General features: G+C 42.9%; 1 protein-coding gene across 2 annotated transcripts; it reads left to right on the top strand.

Moving 5' to 3' along the window:
- Positions 1-762: 762 nt before the first annotated feature.
- LOC121020795 (caspase-1) lies at positions 763-18,104 on the top strand. 2 transcript variants are annotated; one of them, XM_040460801.1, is made up of 11 exons: positions 763-1,018; positions 1,617-1,883; positions 4,183-4,245; positions 5,947-6,201; positions 9,657-9,766; positions 10,849-11,022; positions 12,150-12,387; positions 12,901-13,065; positions 14,237-14,346; positions 15,825-15,928; positions 17,649-18,104. In XM_040460801.1, the coding sequence occupies exons 1-10, from the start codon at positions 1,012-1,014 to the stop codon at positions 15,921-15,923; spliced, it is 1,488 nt and encodes a 495-aa protein (XP_040316735.1). In that variant the 5' UTR covers positions 763-1,011; the 3' UTR covers positions 15,924-15,928; positions 17,649-18,104. The 2 variants fall into 2 exon arrangements, with proteins under 2 accessions (XP_040316735.1, XP_040316736.1); XM_040460802.1 differs by lacking the exon at positions 5,947-6,201 and having other exon boundaries at positions 802-1,018.
- The last annotated feature ends 6,104 nt before the right edge of the window (positions 18,105-24,208 follow it).

Raw genomic sequence — 24,208 nt, 5'->3', positions numbered from 1 at the left:
AACCGTGTCAGTGTGCACTATTTATGAAATCATTTCACAGACAGAGGAAGCAAAGCAGGGGACACTTCAGCATCTTGCCCAAGAATGAGTGGTCACAAAGCTAAGTCAGAGATTTGGAGTCCGCAGCTGGGCTTTTAGCCTCTACGGTGTCCCTAAATTTAGAGTCAGGGAAGAGCAACAGGAAAGAAAACACTAGATTCTGGGGAAAAGTGTGTCCATCCCTGAAAGCAAACCTACTTCCCAGGAGCACAGCCAGGAGCTGCAGGATGGACAGAAGATGCCGTGGCTCAACTTCCCCAAATGCTATAGACTGAATGTCTGTGTCCTTCCCAGAATGGTAGGTCGAGAAGCTGAGGCCCAAAGGGTTGATGGTCTTGGGAGGTGAGGTCTGAGGTCTTGGAAGCTGACTAGGTCATGAGGGGCAGAACTGAACAGAATTAGGCTCCAGAGAGCTCCTTTCCCACCACATGGGGACACGGCCAGAGGTCAGCAGCCTGAGACCCAGGGAGGGGCCAGCACCACAACGCCAATCGGGTGCTGGGGCCCTGATCCCAGACTTGTAGCCTCTGGAGCTGGGGGAAGCAAACCCCTGTGGTTCATCAGCCATCAGTCTACGCTGTTGTGTTCCAGCCAGAATGGACTGAGTACGATGCCAAAGCAGAAGTTACGTTTCCCCACCACACCTGCTGATTCCTAATGAATGGGCAAGTCTGCACTGTGTGAGTTTCACTGTATACAGCTCTTCCCACTGGTTCCTGGCTCTCTGAGCCCCCTCTCTTCCTACTCCGATCTTCTCCAAGTGCAAGTGAAAGAAATTTCCCGAAGATACACTCCCCGATGCAGTCTAAGTTTCAGAGAACTGACTGTCTCTTGAAGCAGAAGGGGGAGGAAAACAAAACAGGATGCGAATGCGTGAACAGTGGCTGTTTCTCAACACATGTACACACCCTGCTAAAAGGAAGGTGGAAAATGCTTTCGGTTTCATACCACCGAGGCTGACAGCAAAAAGCCATGGCCGGTAAGTCGCGCCCTGTCTTAAAAGGACAGCTCTTGGGGAAAAACGGTTTTGGCTTTTACTTCTCGGAATGTTCAGGTGATCAGAATTGAGGGCGAGGGCACAGAGGCAGGGGGGAGGGCACAGGGGGAAAGGAGAGGGGTTCCAGAGAATTCCACAGCCTGCAGAAAGGAAAGGCAAGGGCCAGAAGGGAGCTGGGGCTTTACTGGTATCCTGCGGTTTTGCAATCCTAACTGAATTCGAAGGGCCACAGTCTGGTAGAAGGTGCGGGATCGGCCCGGGGTGGGCACCACAGGGAATGGGAGAACAGAGCGCTGCCTCTTTATCTTCCCATGCAGGGTTGAGTAAACACGGGGCATGTCAGGACCATGCCGGGTTTCCAGATAGGAATGGCAGGGAGCCAGTGTGATTTCAGGCCGCCCGGGGAGCACGTATGGGCAAGGCCCAGGGAGCACTGACGGGTGTGCATGGCTGGAGGATTCCTGCACTGTATGGAGGGGGCGTCCCACTGATTCAACCCAAAGTAGGCTACCCCTTGCTGCTGACACGAGAGGCAGGCAGCCCGTTTTTGTGACTTGAGGAACCCTTGTTCTCCTACCAGACAAGGATCTGAAGGGCAAGAGGAAGCAGTTCATCAACTCAGTCGGCATGGGGACGGTCAACGGCTTGCTGGATGAACTCTTTGAGAAAAATGTGCTGAACCAGGAGGAGATGGAGAGAGTAAAATGTGAAAACGCTACCGTTATGGATAAGGCCCGAGCTCTGATCGACAGCGTCCTGCGAAAAGGGCCACGGGCGTGCCAGATCTTTATCTGTCACATCTGTGAGGAAGACACCCACCTTGCGGAGACGCTGGGGCTCTCCTCAAGTAAGAGTCAATGACTCAGACTGACGTTCATGTAGGCCCTGTGTCTGTGCCTGACACTGGGTTTCTTCCCTGCTCGTGTTAGTTTGCGGACAACTTCCTGGTTTCTGGCTTCGGGGCCCCGTTTCTCTATCCGTGGCTCTATTCTGTGTCTCCTCTTTCTTTTTTGTTCCCGGCCTCAGTAGCCTCCTTTGGATCGAAGCTCGTTCCCCATCCTGAATATGTGGCAGCTGATTTGTTGCAGTTCATGGGAGCAGCCTGAAAAGTTTCATGTTGTATTCTTCAGCCACCCTGGCAAGGCATTTAATCAGCCAATGTCTCTCTCTCTGTCTCTCTCTCTCTCTCTCTCTCTCTCTCTCTCGTTAAAGTCCAGGGAACACAGTCATCTGACATAAGAACTTCAGGTCTGTAATCAAATTCACTTTGTAACCCCTCTCCAAAACTGTGCTCTCCAGGAGGAATAAAATGTATTTCGGTGATGGTGAAACCCTCAGAGAATAAATTCAGCGCTTATAGAAAAGTGAAGATTTTAAGTGGACTCTGTCTTCTAGTTACCCCCTCCCACCTTCTTCGAAGTCAGACTGTCCACTAGTGTGGGACCCGGCTGCAGACCATTCTGTGAGCCTCCCCAAACCCCCACCTCCAGTCCTTCTGAGGGCCTAATCCTGGGCTCAGACATCTGAGCAGCCCCTCCTGTGGTCACTTAGTCCCTCCCCACAGCAAACACAGGAGATCCAGGGGAGTCCAGCCCCTGGTCTCTCTTGCACATGCCAAAGCCATTTAGAAAGAGAAGATGTTCTTTGAAAATGAGAAGCCTTTTTCTCCTGGGGCTTGGGGGAAGCCTATGCCTGCTGAGTGACCCAGCAAGCATTTACCAATGAGTAATGAACTTCTCATTTATCTTTCAGTAACTCTTTCATTTAACATACCCCCCAAATTAGAGACAACCAACAAATGACAATAAGGGTCCAGAATACTTTTAGAATAGCCAGAGCCTTCATCCTTGTCCCATTCCTTTCCATCCACAGTTCATGGACCCTAGAGGCACTTGTATAACCCACTGTGACTCCCCGTGTGTGGGGTGTGCCTCTCAAGTTGTCCCATGGTGCCTCCTCAGTGAGGGGTATAGGGCTTTGTCTCTCCCTCATCTCTCTACCAATCTTTGTAGGCCCATCGAACATGACAATTAGATGTAATTTTCGGATGCACTCTAATGGGAGAGATCCTTCTAAGAGAAATTTCTTGGTCATAAGAAGACCGACTTTCTATTACCATAAAAGGCCTCCTCCAGAAAATGCCCTTGAAGTTACTGATGGTTAATTTACTCCAGCAGTCTAGATGGGTGGGATGGGTCAAGTGCAGCGTGCTACCTTGGGCTTGAAGTTTTATGGGGTTCCCTGCGGCTGTCCTCCATTCGCAGCAGGGAAATGGACCGCCGTTTGTATATGGAAATCTGGTCTCCAATAGGTACCATGAAAAAAAGAGTTGGGGAGTATTTCTCAATTGTCAGCTTATGCCAATTCTTAAAGTTTTCGGAATAAGCTTCTCGGGTGGGTGTTGTTCTACTGAGATCTTTATAAAACCTTACACAAATTTCAATTAAATTCTTATCTTTAAAATTGACAATCAAAAAAGTTACCGAAGAGGATTTACTAATATGTTGAGTGATTTTATGCGACCGAATACTGCAACTGAGGCGGTGGTTAGGGATCCCGGCACCTGTGTTATCGTGCAGCGCCCTATGTGGCATACTTGATTAAGAGTCTATGGATGATAACGAAGACAGGTTTGCACTCATACCCTGGCTTGGCCACTCTCTTGTTCTGTGATACTTGGGAAACTGACTTTACACTGATTGAGGGGCGACCAGGAGGTCACCTCGTCCTGATTTTCTGCTGTGGTACGTCTTGGCAAAGTGAAGTGTCCACGAGCAGATGCCTGTCCTTTTTAGGTATCTCTAAAGCCCGGCCCGGCTCTGCATGAGACACTCCTTGCACACACCTGGTAGGCAGTAGGGGTCACCCCACGAGCCACCGTGAAACTTATAAAGTAAGAGACCTCTTGATGCTACATCTGATGCTGTCTTTCATCGTAGAAAGCAGAAAGAGCCACGTTCAGAGACTCATCTGTTCTGCCACGAAGGTGTATAGGCTTTTGCTTCTCGGTGGTGGGTGTGGTTCTCAGCTAGTCGCATCTTGAACAGGCCTGCAGGGGATACTTTCAAAGGGGAGCCTCTATCACACTGGCCAAGATTCCTGAGACATGAGAAGTGACTATTTTAATGTCCTTAATCTTTCCTCAGGCCCACAATCTGGAAATTCTCAGAACACCACGGACTCTGAAGTAGCGTTTCCTCCTCTTCCAGGTACTAGTATTTCCAAAGCAAGAACATCGAACTGCATCTTTCCTGACGTTAACTATATACAGGTTCATGGGATGACCTCAGGGTGAGAGGGCAATGGGTAATTCTCATGAACTGGTCGGATGCCTTTTCCTTTTCTTAATCCACGTGCTTTAGCAGAGGCCATCCCCGTAGCTTTACTAACATGTTTATGCTCACAAGTTCTAAACCTGTGTCCCAAACCTGACTACCCACTTGACCACCACACTTCCCTGTTCTAGTGCCTACTGGACATATCTCTCATGGCTCCCTCAGACAGCTTTTATCTCTCTGCGCCCCGAGCCTAACTGGTCATCCTTCCCCCCACCCTGCTTCCCCTCCAGTTTCCTCTGTCCTGATTAATGACACCACTACCACCCATTCACACCAGAAACCTGAAATCATCTTCAGTTCTTTCTTTCTCCTCACTTCCGACACTCAAGAAGCGGCCAAGCTTACTGGTTCCTCTCTCAAATCCAGACCCTGCTCTCCGCTTTTATTTCTCCTACTCTTTTTCAGAACCCCTATTTCTATAGTGGCCTAGGATTCTTCAGCCATTTACTATACTTTTCTTGTCTTTAAAAAAAAAAAAGGAAAGGAAAGAAAAGAAAAAAACAGATCCATCCTTCCCCCAGGTCCCCCCACTGGACTTTAAGCTTTATGAGGAATTTGGAAGTGTCTGACTTCGTCCTAGGTACAATGCCATCACAGTAGCTGACTCAGGATGCATGCAGTAAATGTTAGTTAAAATACTATTTTACTGACTCATTTCATCACCATTGCTGGCATACCATGTCATTAAAAAGATATTTGACAGATGCCAATTGTGTCAGAGATCTTGCTCTAGGTAACGAACAGGACAAACAAAGCTCCTGCTTTTAATGATCTTATGAAAGTACATGAAATATGAAAGAATAGGTATTTAGGAATTTCCACCATCAGATTAAAGCTAGCCGAAAATTTTGGGATGGAAATGACACTACATTTACCCCTTTCGGCAAAGAAGGGATAGAACACTATCCCACACAGTAGCAAATTAATCTACCATACTGAAAGATGAGTCATCAGATTATTTTCAATTAAGAATTCTTTTTGAGACAAGATCTTAGAACATCAGAACTCTAGATGCATTCGCTCATTCCTTCATTAACTTATACATTCGGGAGGCATATGCAGGTTTGTCAGTATCTGAAGCACACAGATGTGGGAATGAGATGCGGATTCAAAGACATGGTGCTTTTACCAAGGAAATTACATACAGAGGAAAGAAAAGATAGTACATTCTAGTGGAAACAAATTTACAGCTGTAGGTAACAGCATGGGCTTTCCTTGGAGCAGATATTACAAATGGGCCATCACCATCACTGTGAGAAAGAGAAATGTAAAAGCAGTGGGTGGCTGGGAAGTTAGCGTTAGGCCCAGTGTCACAGAGGAGAGATGAGAAGCCCCTCCCCTCATCTTAGGTGGTGATGAGCCATTAAATACTAGCCCGTGGGCCCAGTGTGAATTTGATGGCCTGAGAGAACTCAACAGGTACAGTGCAAGAGTACAGGTAGTTTATGGGGTAGATGGTGAAATAGTCAGAAGGCATTTTCAGGGTTATTTCCCATAATGGAGAACCTTCTAGAGACAGAGCAAGACTCTAAGTTGTGCCCATAGTTGAAGGGGTCTTTGTATTTCCTACAGAGGACAAACACAACAAAAACCCATTTAAGATTTTGGAATCTGTGGGCAAAGAGCTCCTTACTGGCGTTTTGCAAGACTTGGTGGAGAAAGATGTCCTGAAATTGGAGGAAGCAGAAAAGAAAAAATTTCATGATGCCAAACCTGGAGACAAGCCCCGGGTCTTTCTGAACTCAGTGCGTCAGAAACCCAAGGAGGCAGGTCAAGCCATTGTCCAAACTTTCCTTAATACGGACAAGCATTCCACCAGTTTAGAAGGTAAACTGAAGTCACTTACAATGGGCATCTCAAATTTTCTGGAGTCTAGTCACCTCCAAAGCCCCTCCAGGGTCCTCTATAATCCTGCCATCCTTCATTACTAGAATGTGGTTTTCACTAAACCTGTCGTTGTCCTTTTGGAGGCCATCTTGTCTTTTGCTGGCAGGGATCCAATCCCCAATGAGCTAAGAAGCCAAGTCTTTACATGTACGTTGCTCTCAGAAAGAGGTACTTGTGGACACTTGGCAGTGAGGGATATTTGACCTTGAACCCAGGTCCTGTCACTGTAGACACACTGTGATTTCATTCAAGCTTCTTTCTCTCCCTGGGCACCAGTCTCAGCATCTCTGAAATGGTGACAATTTTGGTAACCTCTGTGCTAAGACAGTCACTCTTCTCCAGGGTTCCCTTCTGATTACACAGGATTATAATCCACCAAGTCTCTTCACCCAGAGCACAAGTGTTTTCTTCACAAGTGAGTAATCTCTCTCAGCAGAGTGCCGGCCACATAGCAGGCACGTAATTAATACAGGATGAATACAACAAATGAAGAATGTGCAGGCAACAAAGGTTATTTATCATAATTATGATTTTGCTTCTGATATTTAGACCTTTCTAGGGCTCACTCATTTCTGCAAGTTACAAAATAGGATCAGAAGAACACCTATAACGTGTCCAATCTATTAGGACATTTTAAAACTTCTGGTCTACATTGAATTATAAATATTACTAGAGCCCAAATCTCGCCGGGTCCAAGGTCACTAGTGGCACACTTAATTTACGACAGTGTTTAACCTGAACTCTCAGTCCTGCATACCAGAGCTTATCAATATACTGATAAAAGTAAGCAATAATTAACAAACGATAACAGAAATTGTAGAGACTTCACTATAGCAAATGAGTTTTTTCAATGAGTCCTTTCTAGAGGTGGGGCGCCCCTGACCAGCAGGACACACACACCAGTCTGATGGACGTCCAACGTGGTGGCCTGGGCCGTGTCCTCATTAATATTTAAATTGGACCTTCGGCAGGTTTATTACTTTCCCTTAAATCTGACATGGAATGGAGACAATGTGGATTTAAAAAAAATCAGCGATAATTCAGCAAATGGGAATCAAAAACGAAGTCATGGGAGCTTCAAAATAATTTTAGCAACTCCAGGCATCACAATGCACATTAAATGGAAAATACATTAGGCCATCAGCCAAATCCATGGCAGGTGGGAGGCAGGCACAGGGGTTCCATGGGATCCCTCTGCACACGGAGCCTCCAGAGAGATCCCAGAATGCAGGCAGGTGGGGAAGCTGGGTGAGCTGGCCTTCTGTAGGACATAAAGACCTTGGCCAGGTCTTCTAGACATTGGCCAAGCCTTCTGGACATGGATAGGGTTCTGAGGGTTCCTAGCATGGTACTGAGGGGAGTGGGGAGAGGAGGAATCCAAGCTACTAGTTCATTTCGTGTAACAAGCTCACACTTGGGCAGGCTGACGTGCCACACACTGGTTATTCCTACAAAAAAATAACTACTTGGGTTCCTACCTCCCAAAGGGCTGGCTTTGTCTTACCTGGTACCAGACCCTCTCTTTTTGTATCAGTTTAAGGGGTTCTCGGAGCATTTCATTAGGTAACAGATAAGACAAACACATTGAAATTTTTATCTCAACTCTTAATTCTCTCATTTGTTTCCACTGTGCTGCTAGGTGAGTAGAAACCCCTTTGGGAAGCAGGCTGCACTATAATATTTATTATGTGGTACTGAATGGATTAATCTCCATGCCAACCTTACCATTAAATATGAGATGGAAATCCTATCTATTCCCAATTTCATCTGCAAGCACAGTATCTATTTGTAGATACATAATGGTCATTAGGAGCCAACATTTGTTAAGTTAGAGTGTTCGCCAAAGCTGGACACAATCTGGAAACCGAGAACTCTTTTGATGAGAAAACGTACTCTCTGACCAGAGACTATCCCAGGACCCTATATGTCCTCCCACTGGCAGAATCTTCTGGAATACAAAGGAAGAGCATGTGTCACTGTTCAAAAAAGATTCAGAAAGCTGGGTTTCCTAAAGACTTGTAATCTGCTGCCTCTCCAGATTTTTAGCATTTAGAAAGACATTTATCAGAAAAATATTATGTAAAAACTAATGGAAACAAATGAATGAAATAGAAAAAAAAAGTGTAGAATATAAACAACTGAAAATTTTATACAGGGTAACATTGCTTTTCTCATTTAAATAAAATCATAGGTGTTCTTGGTCCATGTAAGTGAACACAAAGGTTTACCCATTTCATAGACAAAATCCTTCCTTTTCGAATAGCTCTTGGCAAACTTCTAAATTCTGTTTGTGAATTCTTCTTCCTCATTTCTCTGGGGTGCGGGGTGGGGGGGAGCTCTGGACTTTCCAAGTGTCTTGCACAATCTCCGTCAAGTGAGACCAAGCCGGGTCTGAGAGCACTACATTTCTCCAGGGAGTGGGTCAGGATGAGCCGGAGACAAACTTCTCCACAAGGGAGGAGGGATTTCCTCACATTTTTAAACCTGGTTGAAAACTGAGCGCGAGTTACTCAGCAACCTGGGGGCAAGTGTCACCAGAGCACAGTAGAGTCTCTGGACAGAGCCCTAGAGTTACGACACAGCAGTGACCCTCTACATAGCTGACATCACAACTTGGCGACAAGTCACCAAAGCCTGTCTCCTCTGGAAAGGTCAAGAGTCTGGGCCAAGTGACAGCTGGATGGTACACAATTCAAGATCCCATTACGTGTCTGGGGTGTTTTGCATGAAATAAGAATGGGCTCAAACTTGTACATCGTCCCACAGGACGGCCACTAGCCATACCTGGCTATTGGGTGCCTGACTCCTGGCTGGTAACACGTGCCGAAAGGGTGATATTTTGGACATATCATGTTAAGATGTAGTGCTAATGTTAGTACTAATGCCAATTAATATTAATTAATGTCATCTGTTTCTTTTTAGCTGTTTTTTTTTTTTAACATGGACATTATAAAATTTTGACTTGCACAGGTGGCCCAATTACATTTCTAATGGCTAGCCCTCCAATAGATATTAGCTCAACATGTCCTTGCTCGGAGACGATAGAAAGTCTACTTGGATGAGTGAGGACCCTACAGTAAAACCACTAGAAAAATCAAACTGTTTCTGCTGAAGGTGGAAAGGCTAAATTTGACCCCAAATCATCAAGGCGTTTTCTTCAGAATTAGCAGAATCTACTATTGCACTTTCAGGTGGATCTTCTTTCTCTACTAAAAATCCCCCCCTTCTTTCCTAGTCAAAATACATCTCCTCACCCTAGAGGTTAGATACAGTCATAACCCTTACGTGTTAAAAAAATCTTCTGCCCACAGTTTCCCTTCTTTGTCAGTTTCTGAAGTGGTAAGTGGGTCGCAAAGGCAGATCTCATAATTTATGTCATGTGATGTGTCCTGCAGCTAGCGTGAATAACATGCCTGGGCCGGCTGAGCCAGAAGAATTGGTAGATGCTCTCAAGCTCTGTCCTCGTGAAAACTTCGTGAAACTGTGTAAACAGAGGGCTGAAGAGGTGCTGTGCTCGTCCGTGCAATAGAGAATAAGAGAGAAACAACTGTTTTCACGAAATACACGGTTTCCTAAAGCACTACCTGCAAAGTGTGGGGAGTGGGGGCAGTGGTCATCTTACCCATCGATGCTTTGGGCAAGGAGGAAATCACGGGGCCTCACATAGACTCTAATTCTCTTTCAACCCCATGATAAAATGCACATGTCTCACTTTGTTCATCTATTTGTTCTAGTATCTATTTGTGATTTATGGCGATTTTAGCCATAGTCATGGATGCAAAATATGTAAAGAGAATATGGCCAAGTAATAATTGTTTGCATTCTAGTGAAAATCCTAGATATAATGCATATTTTTAAAATAGAATTGAAGCCTGCATAGCACTATATGTTGCTATGTTTTCAAAAACCAGTACCAGAATAATAATGTTACCAAAGCAAAGGATCACTGATGCAATCGTTTTTAGCCCGGGGCCACTGGCAGGTGTCTCCCGGCTTTGACAAAAATTGATCTGAATGTTGAATTCTAAGAAAGATGAGACCAGGCAGAGAAGAGAGAGGAAGAGACAGTAGGAAATATTCGAGGGCCCTCAAGATTCCTGAGTAACCATCGCAGATATATACTGGGTCCTGTTCCAGGCTCTTAAAAGATCATTGACGGGGCGCCTGGGTGGCGCAGTCGGTTAAGCGTCCGACTTCAGCCAGGTCACGATCTCGCAAGATCTCGCGTGATCTCGCGTGAGTTCGAGCCCCGCGTCGGGCTCTGGGCTGATGGCTCGGAGCCTGGAGCCTGTTTCCGATTCTGTGTCTCCCTCTCTCTCTGCCTCTCCCCCGTTCATGCTCTGTCTCTCTCCCAAAAATAAATAAACGTTGAAAAAAAAAATAAAAAAAAAAAAGATCATTTACTTCCAATTTGTAATTCTTTCCATTGTCAACTCAATCCACTGTAAACAGTTAAGAAAGGCAGGGTCTTCTGGTTCAGGGGCTGGGACAGCTACATGAGCCCTTAGAACGTAACAGGGACTGGTGGGTGAGGCTTTCAAAGGAGAGGGAGACAAACTGAACTCACTGCAAATCCATTTCTGGCAGATCTACCCAATAAAGGAGAGAAAGGATCGTACTCGTCTGGCTCTCATCATATGCAATACGACGTTCGATCATCTTTCTCTCAGGAAGGGAGCTGACCTTGACGTTGCAGGGATGAGGAGGCTGCTTACAGACCTTGGCTACAGTGTGCACATAAAAGAGGAACTCACTGCTAAGGTAGGGACCCCTAACCTGCCCCAAACAAGTATATGTTCAACATCCATACTGCTACTAACACATTAGTGTTACCATATTAGGCAAATATTTTGACAACCTTAAGCTGTGTGTGTGTGTGTGTGTGTGTGTGTGTGTGTGTGTTTGTATTTATAAAATGAAAGTATTGGAAAGTAAAATCTATGCCTCTTTTGAGCTCTAATTGTCGTCAGTTCCATAAATGAACAAAGTGATCGGCATGTTCCAAAGTGGGATGGTTAGGACTTGGCCCCAACACTGCCCAGAAAACTCTAGAGTAACGAGCGTTTAGCAAGAATGTACTTGCCACGAATGTACTGAGTCCCAACTGTGTCCCAGGGGTTATTCCTGGCACTGGGTACAGATCTGTGAATGAGACAGGAAGCTCCCACCTGCTACGATCTAGGTGCACTTAGCGAGAGTAATCAATCTGTAAGCGAAACAGAAAATTTCAGGGTGTCTCTAGAAGACCGAAAAGAATCAAAAGCAAGTGAAAAGGAAACATGAGAGCAAACTGGTGAGTGGGGAGCAAGAACATTGGACGGGGTGGTCGAGAGAAACCTCTCTGAGGAGATAACAGAGAACGAGGCACACCAGTGCATGGAACAAGACAGGTTCAGAAAGGCGTGGATGAAATACATTCCAAGTGACAAGTCTGAATGCAATGGGAAAGCTGGCACAGGAACACCACAGAAAGACTATGGTGACCACAGCCCAGGAGAGGAGGAGGCAGGGCGAGAGGGGGTGTTCGTACATCCACGGTTCGATTTCATTCTAAGCACGGTGGGATGGGTTTTACAAGGGAAGCTGTGTGATGCCTTTATGACACAAAACTCTGATCAGGTAATGAGAGAAAAGACAGAGATGGAAAGTAAAAACTGCATAAGGGACGGGAGGCGAGTGCAACATGTATCCAGAGGATGGTTTACATAGTGTCGTCAGGAGCAGAAAGTTCCACCCACTGCTCCATGATAGGAAGATGGGCAGCCACCAGGAAAAGGCACAGCACGTGGAATGCCACGGATGCTTCTTACACTGTGCATGAGGAGTAGGAGGTCAGGCTAATTGAAATGCTTGTCCCTGTCAAAGTGAGACTTGGAGGTCTTTTTCAGGACATGGAATCAGAGCTGAGGGCATTTGCTGCCCGTCCAGAGCACAAGTCCTCGGACAGCACATTCCTGGTGTTCATGTCTCATGGCATCCTGAGTGGAATCTGTGGGACGAAGTACAGCGCTGAAGGAGACCCAGATGTATTGGCTTATGACACCATCTTCCAGATTTTCAACAACCGCAACTGCCTTAGTCTAAAGGACAAGCCCAAGGTCATCATCGTCCAGGCCTGCAGAGGTGGTGAGTTCTGAGATGAAGCTGTTTGCAGAGAATTGTGATGTGTACTTTTTTTCTAGAGGGAACGATTGTAGACCCAATTCAGGCCATAGAAACCAAACTGAACTATTAGGAGAGTCCACCTAGGGGGCTGGTAGCATGAGAATATGCCCTGTCAACTGACACATCTCTACTTGACTTAATCCAGGGTCTTTTAGGTTTTGTGGAGTGGCATTTGGGGGGATAAAAAGGAAACAAAAATTATTTAGCGAAAAATCTAAGTCTGCTCTCTGAAATGATGCAAGTGAGGCTTTAACTCCTTTGTTGGTCTTAGCAAATGGGTTCTTCCAGTTTTATGACATTCTCACCATTAGTGGGCACATTGCTCAACAACACGAGAGAAAGGCAGAGTGGTGTGTGTGTGTGTGTGTGTGTGTGTGAAACTGGTTAGAATAAATATTTAACAAGAAAGAGGTGGGTCATTGGACCAGGCATACTCGGAGCTGTACAGTGTGCAGCAAGTCGATGTCTCCACAGAAAATTTGGGGGAACTGTTGATCAGTGACTCTCCAGCGGCCCCAATGGACAGCACTTCACAGATGGGTAGCAGCCTTTCACAGGTGGGTGACAACCTAGAGGACGACGCCATTTACAAGGTCCACGTGGAGAAGGACTTCATCGCTTTCTGCTCCTCGACCCCACGTACGTGTCCTTCTGTTGCGGACAGGGATTGGGGGGCCCGAGGCCAGCTCTGAGTGATTCTAGAAAATCAAGACAGGCTCTGTGCAACAATGACCTAAAGCAAATTTTAAGGGTTGATGTCTTTTATGTTTTGTCTTGTCTGTTCTATGGGGATAAAGATTCTTTTATCCCCCATACGTTCTAAAATTGTGCTTTTATTATAAGTGCTATGCTTTATAGTCAAAGGCACACCAAACATTAAAACAACCTAATGGAAGGAACCCCCCGACCATAAGCCATTTTAACATAAATGATGGATTCAGTTTTCTATTGAATCCAGTCAACATTTTGAGAAGAGTTTTTATGGATCCTGGGGACTGGCTGCCCTTTTCCAGGGATCCAGGGCAAGCCTTGCCTCTGTATTTCCCATTTGATACTTTCTGTAGGTATGCCATCACACACCCCAGCAAGGGATTTGGATGCCCTGTTAGAGGAGTACAAAATGGTACTAGGGGGCTTATTAGACCCTACTAATAGAACAGTGTAGAATTCTTGAGCTCAACATAATCACCTGAAGAAGGCTGACATTTGAGTGCTTTTAATTTGCAAATTTTTATTTTTCATCTTTTTTAACCCGTTTATGGAATCATAATTGATATACAAAATACTATGCATATATAGTGTATATGATGTAATGAGTTTGGAGATAAGTATGTATCTGTGAAATCATTACCACAATCTATGCCATGAACATATCGATCCCCTCCAAGAGTTTCCTTTGGGTCTGTTCATCTATTTTATTTGCTATATTGTGAAAGGAGAGTATGAAATCTGCAAAGAGCCACCTGTGTAAACATGGGGACATTCTTGAATCCATTTGAGCTTCTATTTTTGCCTCTGTAAAATGTGATAATTCCAGTTATCTCTCAAGCAGATGAACACGGGGCATGTAATAAAAAGTCAGTCCGTCCTAACAATACAGTGCCATCTCCCACAATTCTGATGAGCTGCCCCATTAGGTCAATCTCTACTAGCTTTTGGTGTGTTGGTTTGTTTCCTCTCTGTGGAAAAGGGTTATAAGTGCTTCTCCTCAACATGTCGAGAGAATTACCACGCTATGCTTTAGAAACAAATATAAGCAACCTAAGGGCGAAGGCCACAGCCCAAGGGTGACCGCTTCCTGTCTCCTTAGATCATGTGTCTTGGAGAGACGTGAACAAGGGATCTCTCTTCATTACACAACTCATCACGTGCTTCCAAAAGTATTCGTGGTGCTCTCATCTGGAGGAAGTATTTCGGAAGGTAAGCTTGTCTCTCCTCTTCTAGTCACGTGTTGCTTAGGAGGGCTTTGTTATTATGTGCCTTTCAGGGGACAGTGGCAGAAATGTCAGGCAAACACAAGTAGAGTGGCACCTGGTTTTTGTCATCTAGGTGTTTAAAACCTGATACAGAAAAAAAATATCAATGTGTAGAAGCAGGAGATCAAAATATATTAAACAATAATGGAAGATATAAGCTTGTCTCTCATGGGATTTAAGTTCTTACATTTCAAAGAGTGGGAGGTATTTGGATTAATTTTCATTGTTTAATTTATTAAATAAATAGGGTTGGGTGGCATACTTGGTGGTGGGTTCCATCCTGGCAACAAGGGGTCGAACGAGACATATGTGACATAAGGCTTTGGAGCATTTACACTCTTGTAAGAGAGATGATTGCTGGGATAGGATCCGTAAAGACAAAGACTGAGGACATGTGAAAGAGAAGACAGGAGAAGACATTCTTTGAATGGAGTGGTCCAGAAGGGAAGATGTGATATTCCTTCCCCGGCTCAGGACATACCTGGGTCCTCCTTCTTCTAGTTTATTTCCCTCTGTAGCTCCCGCAAGCATGCATGCCTTCAGGGTATGTGTTTATTTGTTTCTTTTTCAACGGCATTCACTCACTCAAATGAGACCTTAATGAAGGCAGGGATTTGCTAAACACCTCAACATTCAGGCACATAGGAATTAATATTCATTGAGTGAATAAATGCATGAATAATAAATATATGCTCCTCCCCTCTTTTTAGAGAGAAAGGGATTGGTATTAAGAACATGGAAAAGTGTGTTGTGTTTCCATTCAAAAACACAGAGGACAGGTACACTCTTATGGAAAAAGAAGGCTACACCATTAGTAAACTGGAGAAGACTGCAGTGTGACATGAGTCAGGGTCTCTAGAAGAACTTAGCAAGTTGACGAACAGGATTTATACACTGCACTTTGAAGGGCATTTCTAGGAAAAGACTAGCAATAGTCGATCTAGATTAAGTAGGATCTCATTGATCAGTCCGTGTCAAAAGACTTCAGGTCAGGGTGGTGGAGGGGATGTGAAAGTTGTTCATTGTTCCAGACTTAAGAACAAAATCCTGGGATTTGAGTCTCGTTAAATTGAGGAGTTAGCCCTGGTGGATGTAGAACGTAGAGAATTCTCGAGACCGACTTCTCACGAACAGACCCCAAAGGAAAATGGGGCATTAGACCTATAGATCAGAAAACAGGAAATGGAAGTTTGGAAGGCCTTGGATTAGATATAAAGTATGTGAGATAAAGAGCTATTGTGACAGAGGGTGTCACTTTTAAGAGGGAAGGCAGCAGTGGCAGGAAGTTAGAGTATCCATGGGACGAGCCTCATCAGTCCTGGGAGCACCCTGCATGCCCAGAATTTTCGGGCTCGAGGTGGAAACTCTTTTCTGAGAATTCCTAAGAGGTAGGCCTCACCTAGCACCTCTTTTTGGTTTTAGGTACAACAGTCATTTGAAAAACCAAATGTTAGAGCCCAGATGCCCACCATTGAACGACTATCCATGACAAGATACTTCTATCTCTTCCCTGGCAATTGAAAATAGTAAGTATCAAGAGATGTTGGCAGGTGAAGTGAATGGGAGAGTAATACGGGGGGTGAGGCCCAGTGACCCATGGCAGCTGACAGCTGAGACGGTCACAGTAGTGTGCCTTGTTGATGTAGTCTGGCGATCAGTTGCTGTTTTTTTACTGTACTTAATGTGCATCTGGCCCCTACCTCTACCTCCACAATCCATCCATCCGTCAATCAATCAGTGAGAGAAGCCAAACCAAGACAGGAAGTAATAACCTACGAAGGACACACGGTAGCAGTTATTAACATAGAAATGTGCTCACGCTTCCATTATTACTTATACTCATCTCTCATTCTCTACCTGCCTGCCCCTCCCTCACGCTCAGTCACCACACAGTGCCTCAGATCCTGAAAACACACAACACAGAGGAGCTGACCATGGAGAAAGCAGGACTTTGGTCCTCTCTGAGGGCATGCACTCCCTCACTACTTTGAGCTATCATCATCACACAGTAATGAAATCTATCCGGGACTGTAAAGCTTGTGGTGAGGCCAACTCTGGTTCTCCAGCTGTTCTCACAGTGTGGATCTCAGAACACTCAGAGTGTGGTCTCAGATCTGCAAATACTACTCAAGTATCAAAACCCCTTCAAGCACCCATCTCAACATATTATTATTATTATTATTAGGCAAACTACTTTAGAATGGGTACATCAAGGTTAGACCCAACAATTATTTTACTCCCTCATAGCAGCTTTATATCATTCTACATTATAAACAATTCTTAGTATCCCTCTCAGACACATAATTTAAATTATATTTTATCATAATGTTTATCTCAGTAGTTTAAATATTTACCCATACTCTAGTTACTGACAATTTGGTTCCATAATTGCACAGATATCTCAGTATAATAGCTTTTAAGGCCTAATTAGTCCAGTAGAACCACATTTGGGGATTGAATTATTGATGTGATGCATTTCTCAAGCAGTTACTATGTTCCAGGTTCTGTTCCAGTTGTTGGTAATCTACCAGTAAGCAAAACAAATGGAGTCTTTGCTCTGAGAAAGCTCATACTCTAGCGAGTGGAAACAGACTCTAAATACACAAGGAAATATATCCTATGTCAGAGAGGGATAAGAGCTAAGAAGAAAGATAAAGGAGACTAAAGAGACACAAAAAGGTGGATGCTGCAGTGCTATCTATAGATTAATCAGGCAAAGTTTCTCTGAAGTGATAAAATGGTAAAATCAGAACAAAGAATGGACAGACTGGGGAGGGAACCTTGTGGTATCATGGGCAGGGGGAAAAGTGTCCTAGCTCAGGGAACAGCAAGTACCAACACCCTAAGGCAGAAATGCAATTAACATGTCTAAAGAACTGCAAAACGATGGTAGGCTGGAGGCAGATGAGATTGGGGAAAATGGCTGAGACGACCTAAGAAAAGCAGTGGGGAGCCTGATCACAAGGACCTTGGTGGTCACATGGTAAATGTTTTACATATTTTATGCCCAGTGAGATGGACAATATTTCAAGTGCTTTGCACAGAGAGATGATGTAATTTCATAACAGATTTGGCAAAGATCACACTGACTATTTTTAGCAGACAGATTATAAGGGTCACAAATATAAACCAAAGGAAGTGGCAAAAAGTACCCAGAAGAGGATGAAAAAAGAATCATAATAAGGGATGGACTAAAGGCTTCTGGGGATTACTATCGTGACCTTCTGTTCTTTTTCTCTCCTTCAGGCAATCATGGGCAGTCCAGCCCTTCTTGACCAACTTGGAAAAGTACCTTAGCTAGCACAACACACTCATTTAACATTTGGTATCTCAATAAAAATGAAAACAACTAAATTGTGCCCTGTAAATCCTCCAAAAGAGAATATAATTTCAATTAAAATGGTGGCTGGTTGGAAATGAAGTGTAAGAAGCAAGCTGGATTTTCCAGCTTAATGACGCCTATCGTGTCTGCATGTCATTGGGTGAAGACAGCTGGCCATGACTTTGGCCCTCAGTACAAGGTGAAAGGAGACAGTGCCCATCTGGAGACCAAGACTGTAAATTAGCTCCCCATTTGTACACTCTCAAACGCTGGATCTATATGATGATGTAGAACAAATTTTCTAATTCATTACTTAATCAACATGATCTGTTGGGCTCATTTTTTTTCCTCAGTAAACTATTATGATTTCAGCAAATTAATCCCATATATCTTTCTTCCCATAAGTTAATTTTCTTGTTATTATTTTCCTCCGACTCTGCATGTTCCACATTTCAGAAAAATTTTATCCCTTGCAAGCTCTTGGCTATTGAGATCACTTGGGCTTTGATTCAAGACGGTATAAAGTCAGTGTATTTGTAGAGAAATACAAATATAATTGCATAAATGGCAGTAAAGTGAAAGGGGGGTGTTAGTAATGGAAAAGACAACATCCACAGTTCTGGAGGGATGAATGTTGGTAGAGGAATTTGGGCAACATGGCCATCAGAACTACTATGGAAGGAGATGTACCACTTCTGCTATGTGTACAGAGAATGCTGGATAGATATTTTAACACATGGCTGAACTAAATTTAAAAAAATAAAAGGATGCTCTAGATATCGAATGTAACTATAATAGTTAAATTTATACAGATCAATTTTATGTCAGGATTAATGTAAAGATTTTGATTATTGTGAGGGATTTTTGTATATAAGTAACTAATTTAATCATAACAACAGCCCTGTAATTATCAACATCCCTGTTTTACAGACAGTGAAACAAAAGAACATAGAGCTTAAATGACTTGTCCAAAGTCACAGTCAGCACGTGGCCACAAGATAGGAGTGCCCAGACTCACTCTGGAATCAGAATTATTAACCATTGTGCTGTGCTGCCTCTTCAAAGGAAGGAGAGACTAGAATGGTAGGGATTCTGAACTATAGGGGTTAAGTGAATTTTGAATTGCAAGGGTTAACTAACGTTACAAAGATTAATGATGTTTTTATTTCTGGACTTGGCCTACCTATGTAGAAACATGAGCCACATCACAAAGATCCAAAGAAACGTATTATATACACCTCATTCTCTGGCTACTGAGTGTTAATATTAGAAATCCACTAGCAGAAAGACTGCCTCACATCTCAACTCAAAATTGAAAAATATAAATCAATCAATCAATAAATGCACATACATAATTCATATACATATACAAGTATATATGTACAACACATACAAAAACAAGGAAGAAAAACGTATGAACTAAGCATTCAACTTGAGAAGTCAGAACAGTAAACCAATACATAAAAAGAAGTAAGCAAATAATAAAGATTAAAAAGAAATCACGAGGGGCGCCTGGGTGGCGCAGTCGGTTAAGCGTCCGACTTCGGCCAGGTGACGATCTCCCGGTCCGTGAGTTCGAGCCCCGCGTCAGGTTCTGGGCTGATGGCTCGGAGCCTGGAGCCTGTTTCTGATTCTGTGTCTCCCTCTCTCTCTGCCCCTCCCCCGTTCATGCTCTGTCTCTCTCTGTCCCAAAAATAAATAAAAAACGTTGAAAAAAAAATTTTAAAAAGAAATCACGAATAAAATGGTAAGGAAACAAAGGACTGAGCAGGTCATTAAAGCAAACGCTGGCCCTTTAACAGGACGAATCAAATCACAGACATTCAGCAAGACTGAAAATGAAAAAAACAGAATTAGCACAAAGACAGTGTCAGAAATACAAAGGTACAATAAATACAGACAAAAATATACAGAAAAAAAAAACGGAGAATATCATACGTAACACAGGAAATATATGGAAATTTTTCCAGAAAAGGTAAATTAAGACACAATAAAGTAAGAAGCTGAATGGATCCATAAAAATTCAAGAAATTAATTTTTATTTGTCATACCTAACAGCAGAAAAGGTTAATAGACCCAAATCGTTGTAGACAGGTCTTACAAAACTTCTAAGAAACTGATGAGCTCTACTTTAAATAAATACTTCCACATCAAAAAGAGAAGTACACTTCTTAAGTTGTTTTACAGGGCTTCTCTAAAACTGAAACAAAATTACAAAAGAAGAAAAGTTAGAAAAATATCAGCTGATTTTTCATTAAATTTATGTAAAGATTCTAAAAAACATGCTAGCAAAGAAAATCTAGCCATAACTGAAATAATATTAATATTTATTAACTAGTATTTAATGATACTAGTATTTACACTAAGAATGGGGTGACAGTATAATAACAGACATATTTATGATAGCGTTCCTCAAAAAAATAAGATGAAAAAGTAGATCCAATAATTTTAAGAAGTTTACAAAGGCATTCTGTAGTATTCAGAAATTGTTTATAATAAAAAATAGGGGCACCTGGCTGGCTCAGTCAGTTGAGCAGCAACTTTGGCTCAAGTCATGATATCAAGGTTTGCGAGTTTGAGCCCCTCATCAGGCTCTGTGCTGATGGCTCAGAGCCTGCAGCCTACTCCAGATTCTCTGTCCCTCTCTCTCTGCCCCTCCCCCATTCACACTGCATCTCCCTCTCTCTCAAAAATAAAATAAACATTAAAAAATAAATAAATAAAAGATTAAAAATTAAAACCTTAAGAAAACAGGAAGAAAGCCAATTCCTTAATCTAATGCATATATTTAATAAAAAGCCTACCAATAAAATAGAAATAGAGGAAAAACAATATGAGAAAATCTGTAACCTTCTTATGCAGAAGTATTTGAGTATTATCTTTATATAACATACAAGTAAAAAAGATTTCTAATCAATTTTGCACTAGAGTTCCAAGCCGATTAAGCCAAAAGTAAAAACTATGGAACACAAGAAATAAAATCATTACTGCTTTTGAAAAATATGATTTTATTCATTAAAAATCTCTTCCAATTAATAATAAACTCCTTGGATTTGCAAGAGTTCAAATCAGTATACAAAATTTAACAGCATTCTTATATTCCAAAGAAAATCAGGAAGTGTTTGCTTTTTTAAAGCCTCTCTTTGCAATAAGAAGAGACTAACATAAGATACTTGAAGATAATCCTAAACAAATAGTCACAAGACATATATGCAAAAATATATTTTAAAAAATCCCTGAGTGATATATATATAAAAAAGATTTAACTACTGTGAGAGATATATAATCCCATTGATTAGAAGACAAAAAAATATAAAGGTTTCAATTTGCCACCCAAATGAATCTATAAACCCAAGAGAACAACAAAGAAAACTAATAGCATATTTTATTGAACTTAATAGGTTATTTATACACTTTGTTTGGAAGGTGAAGTCATAGGAATCGCTAAGAAAACAATTTTGTTTTAAGAGGATGGAGATTGCCTAAATGGGAATCAAGACATGATATATAACTCTATGAAGGGAAACAAAAAGAAACATAAACTACTGGGACTTCATCAAGATAAAAAGCTTCTGCATAGCAAAGGAAACAATCAATAAAATTACAATGCAGTCTGTGAAGTGGGAGAACATATTTGTAAATGACATATCTGATAAAGGGTTAGTATCCAAAACCTAAATAGAACTTACCAAACTCAACACCCAAAAAATACATGATCCAGGTAAGAAATGGGCAGAAAACATGAATAGACACTTTTCCAAAGAAGACATACAGATGGCCAGTATACACATGAAATGATGCTCAACATCGCTCATCATCAGGGAAACACAAATCAAGACCACACCGAGATACCACCTCACACCTGTTGGAATGGATAAAATTAACAACACAAGAAACAACGGATGCTGGTGAGGAGGTGGAGAAAGGGAACCCTCTTGCACTGTGGTGGGAATGCAAACTGGTGCAGCTACTCTGGAAAACAGTCTGGACACTCCTCAAAAAGTTAAAAATAGAACTACCCTATGATCCGGCAACTGCATTAGGCATTTACACACAGAATACAAGAATACTGATTCAAAGGGTACATGCACACAAATGTTTATAGCAGCACTATGTACAAGAGCCAAGTTATGGAAAGAGCTCAAATATCCACTGACTGATGAGTGGAGAAAGAAGATGTGGTATATGTATACACTGGAATATTATTCAGCCATCAAAATGAATGAAATCTTGCCATTTGAAACGATGTGGATGGAGCTAGAATGTATTATGCTAAGTGAAATAAGCCAGTCAGAGAGAGACAAATAGTGTATGATTTCACTCATATGTGGAATTTAAGAAACAAGAGATGAACATATGGGAAGAGGGGAGAGAGAAGAGAAGGAAACAAACACAAGAGACTCTTTTTTTCCTTAAAAAAATTTTTTTTAATGTTTATTTATTTTCGAGACAGACAGACACAGAATACGAGTGGGTTGGGGCAGAGAGAGAGGGAGGCACAGAATCTGAAGCAGGCTCCAGGCTCTGAGCTGTCAGCACAGAGCCTGACACGGGGCGTGAACTCACGAGCTGTGAGATCATGACCTGAGCCGAAGTCTGATGCTCAACCGACTGAGTCACTGAGTCACCCCCTAACACAAAGGACTCTTAACAACAGAGAACAAGCTGAGGGTTGAGATGGAAGGTGGGGGATGGGCTAGATGGGTGATGGGCATTTAGGAAGCCACTTGTTGGGGCATCTGGGTGGCTCAGTCAGTTGACCATCCAACTCTTCATTTCCGCTCAGGTCATGATCTACCGATTCGTAAATTTGAGCCTGGCATGGGGCTCTGTGCTGACAGAACCTGTTTGGCATTCTCTCTCTCACTTTCTCTCTGCCCTTCCCTCACTTGTGCTCTCTGTCTCTCCCCCAAGATAAATAAACAAACATTAAAAAAAAAAAACAAACAGGAGGGCACTTGCGATGAGCACTGGGTGCTGTATGTTGATGAATCACTGACTTCTACACCTGAAACCAATACTGCACTGTATGTTAACTAACTAGAAATTAATCTTAAAAAATGAAACTAAAAAGTGAATTCAAAGATGATAAAAAAAAAAGAAGGTGCATAAACCAAGGGCAGGACTTTTTAAAATGCACAAAATCAATAAAATATCCATTCACTCAGTAAAACTACAAATATTCAATAATGACTGTATGGCAGGCATTTGGCACTGAGAACAAAACAAAGTTCCTCTCCTTATGGAGCTTGTACTTTAACAGGGAACAGGGAGAGAATATATAGAAACTAAATAAATACACAGTTTATCAGCAGAGTAGACGTGATGTAGAGAGGGAGCCCACCATGGGACATGTGAAGGAAGAACATTCCAGACAGAGGGAAAAGCGAGGAGAAATGGGCTGAGACAGGAACATGCTTGACGTGTTTGAGCAGAAGCAACGAGATGATGGCTGGAAATCCACAGACAAAGAGGAGTGGTGGAAAGTTAGGACAGGAGATCAAGGAATTCACCATGTCCAGACTATATAATGTGCCATTGCTATAAAAGACCTTCCACTTGTACTCTAAGATAGAAAACTGTAGACAACGTTGAGTGGATGAATGAATTAAATGGTCAGAGTTACATTTTGTCGAGATCAGTCTGGCTCCCGGGTGGAGATGAAAGTGGGAAGGATGAGGCCAAGGTAGACCCAGAAATAGGACTTGGAAGGCTATGGCAAAAATTCAGAGTTGAGGGCAGTCCAGATCTGGATGACAGATGCAGAGGGCAATCCTTGCGTCCTGAAGGTAAAGCCGACAGAACTGGAGAAAATGAGGGAAAGAGTGTAGGACTTGAATGTTCTACTCTCGGACACTAGAAGAATAAAATGGAAAACATTCTAACAGGGGGTAGGTTTGGGGGCACGGAGACATCTGGTAGGCAGTGAAATAGATGCCCATTGGATACCGGCTATATGAGCCCGGCACTCAGGGGGCAGGCATGGGCTGGAGGGGAAACTTTTGTGCTGTCCTCCTATGTATAAACGGTATCAAAAACCAAGCTGCTGCCTGAGGCTGCTGAATGAAGGAGGACAGACAGAGCGGAGGCCCCGAGATGGGAAGTCACTGGCCAAGTTCACCAAGAAAAGCAGCCAGTGACGTCATGGGGGAACGAAGACAGGCTTGTGATCTGGAAGGCAAAGGAATGAAGGGTTTCCGGAAGAGGAGCAAATATCACTAGGAAATGCTTCTAACGTCAAAAACTGAGACAGTACCTAATGTGTTGATTCTTATAAATATCTGTCATACATTGTGAAGCTGTAAAAAAGCAAATGACTGACAAGATGAGGGAAGAGTTAGAGGTAAATGTGTTAATCTATTGGGGAAGAACAAACTGTCCCAAAACTCAGTGGGTCAGTCACCCGTGTGGTCCTTCTGGTCTCTGGGATTCTCCATTTGTCTGAGATCACCGGCACACAGGCTAGGAACCTACTGACATTTCT

This window comes from Herpailurus yagouaroundi, unplaced genomic scaffold, assembly GCF_014898765.1.
Source record: "Herpailurus yagouaroundi ecotype Mexico unplaced genomic scaffold, PumYag 251, whole genome shotgun sequence".
Lineage (NCBI taxonomy): Eukaryota > Metazoa > Chordata > Mammalia > Carnivora > Felidae > Herpailurus > Herpailurus yagouaroundi.
This window is presented reverse-complemented; position numbering and strand designations above follow the sequence as displayed.